A 10179-nucleotide genomic window follows, 5' to 3' on the forward strand; every position below is an offset into this window, starting at 1 on the left:
TGACTTGATGTCATCGCTGATCGATTACATCCTCATGAAATCTCTCGACAAAATTTGTCATGATCATCATCAACATTTGACTCCTTTCAGGATATCGATCGAATTCATGATGATAAGTGCCATCCTCGTTCGTTGGTAATTTGAGTTACCATCAATAACATCCTTACCTTCCTTTCATCACAAACTTGTTCATGTTATGGATGCAACTTGCTATCCAGCTCGTATTATGATCTACCTTGAAGTATTACTGCCTTTTTGTCAAGGATGTTGTGAGAATTTCACCACCTCTTGAGAATTCTTGATATAAGTGATACCTCACCATCACCATTCTTTCTTGGTCCTCGTGTTGATTTCAACCGGTGTACCAACAAGTGAACGGTGCTATTTGGATTCTGCTCTTCTAGCAACCCTATTGCTTTGAAGTTAATGGTCGGCCGTTCATCCTTAGACTATTGATTATTGAATCATCATTCTAACATTGGTCGTGCAACCCAAACCATAATTCGGGCGCACCTTTCAACCAATGTTTAATTGTCTATGTTTTCCTCGAGCATACTTCATTATATCATTTGATCTGACAAATGCAATCTCCTTATCCACATATTGTGGAGATGCATCTTTTTGGATACCTCATTGAATTATTGCTGAGTCCATCAGCCACTTTATCATCCTCCCCTTGGCTTAATGATGAACCCTTGTTCGGAACTCGCTTTCATAGTTCATTTCCCAAGAATCATATAATGTCATCTCGTCAATTGTGTTGCACCTCTTCTTCTCAGGCATCCCGAGTCTGAGATATCCTAACACCAATCAGATATGAATCCCGGCCAGATATGATGGTTGGGACGCATTTTCCAAGAGTTATAACATTGGTCTTTTTTTGACTCGGTAAGGTGATGTCATGCCTAGCACACCTGACCGGAGGACCTATTGTTATAATTTTCCTTTTAGCAATGCTATCCATTCTTCCATGAGGAATTTGTAAGACTTATTCTACAAGTTGTTCCTGATGGATCCTTCAAGTATCCAAAGTCTGATCTTTACCCAGTGACCATGTCAATGCTATCTCGAAGCATGTCTGTGATACTCTGATTTTCAACAAGAACATTTGAAGCCCAATGCTAAATGTTTCTTGCTCAATTATCCAAACACCGTTGTATGGGTAATGTCATGAAATTTCTCTCCCCTACCTAAGGAGTTTTCTACATAATATCCTGTCATGGATATCATGCTCTGCTTGTCCTTGGGAAGGATATACCCCTGAAATATGTGTTTAAACACATTTTTCCTTTCCATTGTTCTATTTAACCTGATGATCACATTTTCCTTTCCATTGGTTTGTTTGACCTTTCATGTGATCCATATAATCTAAGCAGTAATAATTCACTGCTTATGTAAACACCTTGGTGTGCAACTCTGCCAGTGAGACCCTGTTTCTATTGTTGATGACATTTCGGTAATCGCCGATGGATGAGAACTTTGCCTCTTGGCCCGCCTCGTTCAACGAGCAGGAAAATGGTTCTCTTCATCCCTCGCCCTTGGTACCGACGTTGATGCCGACATAACTGACAGTCTAATCCCTGACATGCCTTGCTTACATGATCACGCAAGACGTCTCCGCCCTTCCTACTTTTAACCCACATGGTGAGCCCATAACCCACAGTTCCACAGGATCGAAACCTGACTCTCATGTACAACCCTGTTTCTAAAGTTATTCCTCGCGCGTGACCTCATATGTAATTCATGAGCCACCTTCCGAGAGATCATCAATTTTGGTATCAGACACAACATTTATTCCCGTTGCTTTGAACCCCTTTCACGTCCTGTTTCAGGCATCGAACGATTGCCTGCCCGCTCGAAACTTCACATGATACCTCCTTACTTTGCTCTCGATATTTTCTTAAGTTTAAATTCAAGAGTTACTTTTCGCCACCTTCCCTAATATTATCTACCAGATAAGCAAATCTTGTAGAGGTCTGTCCATTTGAAGCTACCCCTTATCCTTTTCGTAAGTACGATGAAGATCCCGAAGGAAGGACGAGAACTTCATCATAATGACCTGAAGCAGAGAAATGAAGACATCAACGTAGTGGATCTACCTCTTCGAGAAGAGCAACCAAGACCGAGAAGAATCGTTAGAATTCCGTAACCTAGTCTTTCCCCTTTACTCCGCCTCTTAAATCTCGGGACGAGATTTCTTATAGTGGAGGAGAATTGTGACGCCCGGATAATCATGCTACAGCAGTCCCATGCCTAATGATGCCATGTCATCATATTTAAGTTGCTAATCCTCACTTTGTTTCAAACCAAACTCAAATTTAAACTTAAAATGCAAGTCAAATATTTATTTCTTCGATCAGTAAAACTAAAATGTTCACCTTATCCGATAAATTCCCCTGATATTTGTCAAGTTGAAACCAGGCTCATTTGATTTCCAAAAATGCCCTTGAGAATTAATTTAGTGGTCCAACCACATTTAAATTGGCCTTTTCAATTTCTAAAATTGGTTAGACAACTCCTTTTGACCCCAAACTTTTTGTTCCATCTCAAGGTATTGTGTTAGATTTATGTGCCAAGTTTTGTTCAAAATAAAACTCTTTTGGTACAAAAAGAAAATGCAAAACAGAGACAAGAAAACAAAAAGAGATAAACAAAAGGAAAAGGGAAAAGGAAAAGGCCCCACTGTGCACTTGGGCCACAAGTGCACAGTAACAGACCAAATCCACCCCAGCCCAACTTCTACCAGTTGCCTTCAACCTCTGTTCACAGAGGGCGCGCTGGTCGTCGTGCGCCCGTCCACGCCGCGGATCGGCCACGTGCCGGGCATCCACCATCTCCCTGGCGACCTACAAGTACCTCTCGACCCCCTCAGCCGAACCCTAGCCGCTCCTCCCTCTCCCTCGCGCCGTAGCTCTTGCTCCCGCACACGCCTGACCCCGCGCCGCCGCACACGTCGTCGATCTCGTGCTCCGGAGCCGTCCCGCGCCGCGTCCAAGAGCCTCACCGTCGACGTCTCCTTCGCCTGGGTACTCCGAATCGAGCAGGGACGCATCGCATCATCGCCTTGTTCGCCGTCTTCTCTGCCACAGTCGCCACTGCCTCCGCGTCGATTCGCCCGACCACGACCTCCCCCGGCTTCCCCAAGACTGCCTCGACCACCACTGTGAGATGGCGCCTCCCCCTCTCTCCCCAAGCTTAAACTCGGTTCGTAGCCGCCGTTTCCATGAGTCCGAGCACTCTCGTCCGCCATGGATTTTGAGAACCCCAGCTTGCCTGGCTTCCTAGTTTCCTCTGGTAATTCGTGCGTGCTCTAGGAGCCGTGTAGGTGTCGCCTAGCCCATCGTCTTGCTCGGTCCCGAGCTGTAGTGCTGCCGCGTTCAATCACTCGTCACCACCACCACTGGACCTCGCCGCGTCCACCACTGCTCTCGGCTGCCCCGGTGAGCCACCCCGCATGCCCCGCGTCCCCGGTCTCCCGCTCACGCGCCGCCCGCCACTGCACCTGCGCCCGCCTCCGGCCACGACCGGCCGCGCGCCGGCCGTCCCCTGGTCGCACCCCGCCGCTCCCGTCGTCGTGCATTGCGCCCGCAGCCGCTCTTGGCCGTGCGTGCCTGTAACTGCTGCTATTGCTGAACTCTGCTGCTGATGTCGGCTTCCTACTGTTGCTTCTTGCTACTGTGGTCGCTGCTGGCTGCTCCTCATGCGACTGCTGCCGGCACGGCTTCTGCTACTAGCGCCGCATCGCGGCCGCTCCCCGCTGCTACTGCCACTGCTCCGCGTATTGCTTTACCTTACCTGCTGCTGCTCCATGGCCCTGCTGCTGCTCGCATGCTATTGCTACTGCCTCTAGCGCCACCGCTGCTCGCATGCTCTGCCTTGCCACTACGCTGCTGCTCAGCCTTGCGGCTGGCCATGGCACAGTGTGTGCGCGAGCATGTGTGTGTGCGTAGGTGTGTGTGAGGCGGCCCTTGTTTTGCTTTGGGGCTAACCACCGTCAGTGCTAACCCCTCCACTCCTAATTAAGTCAGTTAAAATACTTTTGCCTGTGTGCCAATGACATGTGGACCCCCCCAATTAGTTAAGTAAATAACTAAATTGATTTAAGCTAGCAGTCCATGACATGCGGGTCCCTCCTGCCAGTTGGACCAAGTCAACAGTCAAACTATTTGACTGCTGACTGGACATTGACCGGGCGGTCAACGGGGCCACTGACCCCACCTGTAAGCCACTGTGGCTAGCTCACAATGTGTACACATAACTTTTGTCTATTTATTTTCGAATTTAAAATAATTGCAGAAATTCTATAAATTGTTTAAAACTTTAAAAATTAATAGAAAATAAACTGTAAGTCGGATGAAAAAGTTTTATACATGAAAGTTGCTCAGAACGACGATACGAATCCGAATACGCGGTCCGTTTACCTGTCAGATGCCTCTAACTATTTGAACATGGAACATTCCCCCTCCGGTCATCTGTCTGACACAGGTCCGGAACCGGGAACACCTTCCCGGTTGAATTCCCCCTTCACCTATAACGTCTAGGACCGCGTTAGAATACGTCTAGCTATGCCTGTTGTCCTGTTATGCACTTGCATGCTATGTATTTACTGTTTCTCCCCCCTCTTCTCTTCGGTAGACCCCGTGGCGGCTGCCGATGCCGCTGTGAGCGACTACATCACCGACGACCCCTCCTTCTTGTCTGAGCAACCAGGCAAGCCCCCCCTTGATCACCAGATATCGCCTATTCTTCTCTATACTCTTGCATTAGAGTAGTGTAGCATGTTACTGCTTTCCGTTAATCCTATTCTGCTGCATAGCCTGTCTTTGCCACTACTGTTGTTACCTTTATCTGCAATCCTACATGCTTAGTATAGGATGCTAGTATTCCATCTGTGGCCCTACCTTCTTGTCCGTCTGCTGTGCTATACTACTTGGCCGTGATCACTTCGGGAGGTGATCACGGGTATATACTATATACTTTATACATGATACATGTGGTGACTAAAGTCGGGTCGGCTCGAAGAGTACCCGCGAGTGATTCACGGATTGGGGGCTGAAAGGACCTTTGTCCGGACGGCCCTCTGGGTGGATCTTTGTGGCGGAGCGACAGGGCAGGTTGAGACCGCCTAGGTGAGAGGTGGGCCTGGCCCTGGTCGGTGTCCACGGTTACATCAATTAACACGCTTAACGAGATCTTGGTATTTGATCTAAGTTTGGCCATTTGGTCTATACGCACTAACCAACTATGCGGGAACAGTTATGGGCACTCGACGTCGTGGCATCAGCCGAAGCCTTCGTGACGTCAGCGACTGAGCGGCGCGCGCCAGATTGGACCGCGTAACGTGACTTCCTTTGTAATGGAGGTTGCTAGGTCTGCTTCCGGCCGCCCTCGCAACGTGCAGGTGTGCAACAGGCGATGGGCCCAGACCCCTGCGCCATAGGATTTAGACCGGCGTGCTGACCTCTCTGTTGTGCCTAGGTAGGGCTGCGACGTGTTGATCTTCCGAGGCCGGGCATGACCCAGGAAAGTGTGTCCGGCCAAATGGGATCAAGCGTGTTGGGTTATGTGGTGCACCCCTGCAGGGAAGTTTATCTATTCGAATAGTCGTGTCCCTCGGTAAAAGGACGACTTGGAGTTGTACCTTAACCTTATGACAACTAAAACTGGATACTTAATAAAACACACCCTTCCAAGTGCCAGATATAACCCGGTGATCGCTCTTTAATAGGGCGGCGAGGAGGGGATCGCCGGGTAGGATTATGCTATGCGATGATACTTGGTGAACTTACCATCTACTCTCTTCAACATGCTGCAAGATGGAGGCTGCCAGAAGCGTAGTCTTCGACAGGACTAGCTATCCCCCTCTTATTCGGGCATTCTGCAGTTCAGTCCACCGATATTGCCCTTTCACACAGATACCCATGCATATGTAGTGTAGATCCTTGCTTGCGAGTACTTTGGACGAGTACTCACGGTTGCTTTTCTCCCTCTTTCCCCCTTTTCCATTCTACCTGGTTGTCGCAACTAGATGCTGGAGCCCAGGAGCCAGACGCCATCGTCGACGACGACTCCTACTACACCGGAGGTGCCTACTACTACGTGGAGGCCGCCGCCGACGACCAGGAGTAGTTTAGGAAGATCCCAGGCAGGAGGCCTGTGCCTCTTTCGATCTGTATCCCAGTTTGTGCTAGCCATCATATGGCAACTTGTTTAACTTATGTATATACTCAGATATTGTTGCTTCCGCTGACTCGTCTATGATTGAGCACTTGTATTCGAGCCCTCGATGCCCCTGGCTTGTATTATGATGATTGTATGACTTATTTTATTTTAGAGTTGTGTTGTGATATCTTCCCGTGAGTCCCTGATCTTGATCGTACACGTTTACGTGTATGATTAGTGTACGATTGAATCGGGGCGTCACATTATCATTGATTAATAAAGATAGACTTCTTCAACTTCCCTGTGTTCATCTACTTTTGCGTGTTCGACTACTTCGTCTACGACGCTCGCTCTCGCTCCGCAACCTCGGGCCGGACTCGCCGGCGAAGTTGCGGAACACGTTATCAGCACGCTTCGCTCCATCAACTCTCCGTCAAGCCTACATCACGCATGCTTTCGTCGATCCTGCGGAGGTAAAAGATCCGATCTCCACTTTTGCAAAAATGGATTCCTCTCGTTACTGCGATTCCATTTTTGCGATTAGTTTATTTTTCGGATAAATCTACCTATGGTGTGGGTTTCTCTCCCAAGAACTGGCTGACGAATACGTCGCCGACCAATGTCGATGTTCTTGGATCACGAGAGACTTGTTGACTACACTATACGAGAGTCGGTACAGATCGTGATCCAGATGGTTACGGTACCACCGCAACGCACCTGTTGTGCCATGCGCCGTCGATGTTCCCGATGAACACGGCGAAGACTAGGAATCCCGAGACGTACGCATGCCCGTGCTCTGGCAGCGACCCCGCTGGTCGCCGGCGGCGCGCCGCTGGCTGCCGCCGTCGCGTCCTGCTGACGCCGCGCTCTCGTGCCCTGCTGGCTGCCGTCGCCGCGCGCCGTCACTTAGCTGCCATCACCGCGCTCGCGTGCCCACTGCACGCGCAGCCGCCGTGCCATGCTGGCACCTCGCTGCTCCGAGGGCCGCCGTCCCCGCACAGGCCTGCTGGCCACGCCGCCCGTCGCCATGGTCGCGCCCTACTGGCGCGCGCTCGTCGCCGTGTCCCGATGGCCGCCGCCCGCGCGTCCTGCTGAAGCCGCGCCGCGTGCAGTGGCCGCCGCCGCCGACGCGAGCCGTGGCCGCAGCCGGAACCACCGCCGCGGGCCGTAGCCGTAGCCGCCGCGAGCGGTGGCCGCCGCCGTCGCGAGCGCGCGTGCTGGCCAGCCCGGCCGTGCCCTGCGGGCGTGCGTGGCCGCCGCCGCCGCGAGTACGCGCGCTGGCCAGCTCTGGTCGCGCCGTGCGTGCGTGCGTGCCGCCGCTGCCGCTTGGGCGCTAGGGAAACCCTAGCGAAGCCCTGAGCAGGCCGGCCCAGCGGGCTGCTGTGGACCAGGCCGTTTCCCTTCTCCAATAAAAGGGTGGGGGACTGGCTTAACGGGTCGGCGGCCCATTTTCGGCCCGCTGTCGAGCCGGACCGAGCTGGAGAGCAGGCGCGCGGAATTTTTGCGGTTTAGCCCCCACAGTACCGTAGATTTATGCGACTATATTCCTGCTGTAATATTTTGCGTATAAGTCCCTGGAACTATCTCTTTTCGCTGAAAACGCGTATTTGGGCTTAAAATGTCTCAGGAATTCAATTTTTGGGCTAGTTTTCACGTACTAGATGGGCTTAACATGCTATCTTTTGTAACATGATTTTATTGTATGTTTACTGTCGATTAACTGTTTAGCACTATTAATCACTAAGTAAATCATATAATAACATGTTTTAAATAATGGAACGTCAATTTTATTGAATAAGCTTATCAGCATCGCATTTGTGCAAAAGATTACATGCTGTAATCTCATGATTTTTGCATAAATCGCGGATGGCCGGAATTGTCAACAAGGAGTTTGCTGAGTTGGCCCAGACAGGGCTGAACTACCTGTCATGGTCCTCGGACTGCGAGATCTTTCTCCAAGGCAAAAGCCTCCTGAGGGCGATCGGTAAGGGGACCCAGCTGGCCCCCACTGATCCCAAGTTCGAAACTGAGAATGCCCAGGCTCTGCATTTTCTCCGTCATCACCTGTCACCTACTCTGAAAGATGAGTATATGGCTGAGCGGAGTGCTTCTGGCCTTTGGACTGCTCTCAAGCAGCGGTTTGAGCGGCTGAAGTACACTGTAAAGCCACGTGCAGAGGCAGAGTGGATCCGTCTGAGGTTTGCGGACTTCAAGACGGCTGGGGAGTACAATTCGGCTCTGCACCGGATTTGTACGACTCTTCGGTTGTGTGGTACTGAGATTACCGACACCCAGAAGTTTGAGAAAACCCTATCCACTTTCCACCCCGACGCGGTCCAGTCCTCACGGAACTACCGCCAGGGAAACTACACGAGGTATTCAGAGTTGATTGACGTCCTCCAGGTGGCGGAGGCGCAGGACGAGGTTTTGAAAAAGAACTTTGTCGCGCAACCACTTGGGGGGAGTTCTCGTCAGGAGGTGAACACTCTCAAAGTCCGCAAGCCTCAACAGAAGAAGAGGGGCCGCAAGGGCAAGAAGAAGGGCCCTTAGCCCTCCGCCCCGGCTAAGCAGCAAAAGCCGGGCAAGGGGGGCAGAGGCTTCAGGACTGCTTTCGGTGTGGCTCGGTGGAGCATTTCTCCCGCTAGTGCCGCGCACCACAGGAGGTCGTTGATGCATATAAGGCCCGGAAGGCGCGTGAGAGGCACCTCGCCTTGGTTCAGGAGGGAGCACCACCGGCGCCCGTGGCGGCACCCGTGATGATCTCTACACCCCCTGTTGCGCCCATAGAGGCGACCCCCGTGGTGCCCATCGCGGCGGCTTTGGCGGTCTCTAATGACGCCCACGTTGCCATGGAGGTTGACCACATGGTCGCCTCAGCGGTGCCGCAACTAGATGTTGATGCTGCCTCCAAGATGATTTCTAAGGAGGATCAGCTCACTAGTATGGAGATTGCGGCTGAAGTCAATGGCTTCTATACCGAGTCTACTTAGCATACCTCGTTGGTTGTCATGATTCCGTGATTTGATACAATAAATTCGATTTGGTTGTAAGCTCTATGAGCGCATAAACTTATTCTTTACTTTGGCAATTGGATGACATTTATTTCATTCATTTATTCCATTATTTATACATGATAGTATGTTATGTTCTGGAATGTGTGCATTTATTATTAATGTAGCATCTTCCTCATTACATTAATTATATGTCATATTTTAGAACGCTTGTGGCGCCCAAATGGAGGAAATGTGCCTTGCCGATATCGCAACTACACATACCATTTTACGAGAAACTAAGTACTTTGAGTCTATTAAAAAATCTCCGGGAAGTATTATGACAATCGCTGGCTGCGGTTCGCACATAGTTGGCTCCGGACGAGCCACTATTATACTTCCTATGGGAACAACTTTGATCATTAATGATGCGTTGTTGTACCCGGAGTCGACTCGTACTCTTTTGAGCTTTAGAGACATCCGCGCCAATGGTTTTCATATTGAGACCGATGATGAGAACGACAAGGAGCGCCTACTCATCACAAAGCGGGATGCAAATGGTAAACATGTTATCGAAAGGATTCCTTCATTCGACACAAGGATATACTACACTAAAATAGTAGCACCGCCCGTGTACACTACCCTCAAGACCGTTTTTGAAGCTCTGAACTTTTCTGCCTCTGGCACGATAGGTTAGGCCACCCCGGACTTAGGATGATGAGAAATATAATAAACAACTCGCATGGTCATAATGTTAACGTGAAGAACTTCCCGAATCCCGATGATTTCGTATGCTCCGCATGCGCCACGGGGAAGTTAGTCATTAGGCCATCGCCCCTCAAGGTGATGGATGAAATCCCCGCGTTCTTGGACGTATCCAAGGGGACATATGCGGTCCAATTCAGCCCCTCACAGGATGTTCGGTACTTCATGGTTGCGCATTGATGCTTCCTCTAAATGGTCCAATGTTTGCCTACTGTCAACACGGAACCATGCCTTTGCAAAGTTCATATCTCAGATCATACAA

The 10179-nt window shown here is 50.4% G+C and overlaps 1 protein-coding gene and 1 long non-coding RNA gene across 2 annotated transcripts; both read left to right on the forward strand.

Moving 5' to 3' along the window:
- The first annotated feature begins 2827 nt into the window (after positions 1-2827).
- On the forward strand, positions 2828-6349 carry LOC141041697 (uncharacterized). Its single transcript, XR_012202826.1, has 3 exons — positions 2828-3163; positions 4636-4710; positions 6029-6349. It is a non-coding gene; the product is annotated as an uncharacterized lncRNA (long non-coding RNA).
- Positions 6350-8028: 1679 nt separating this feature from the next.
- On the forward strand, positions 8029-8712 carry LOC109759471 (uncharacterized). The gene has a single exon (XM_020318294.1). The coding sequence runs from the start codon at positions 8029-8031 to the stop codon at positions 8710-8712; it is 684 nt and encodes a 227-aa protein (XP_020173883.1).
- Positions 8713-10179: the final 1467 nt, after the last annotated feature.

This window comes from Aegilops tauschii, chromosome 2 (assembly GCF_002575655.3).
Source record: "Aegilops tauschii subsp. strangulata cultivar AL8/78 chromosome 2, Aet v6.0, whole genome shotgun sequence".
Taxonomy (NCBI): Eukaryota; Viridiplantae; Streptophyta; class Magnoliopsida; order Poales; family Poaceae; genus Aegilops; species Aegilops tauschii.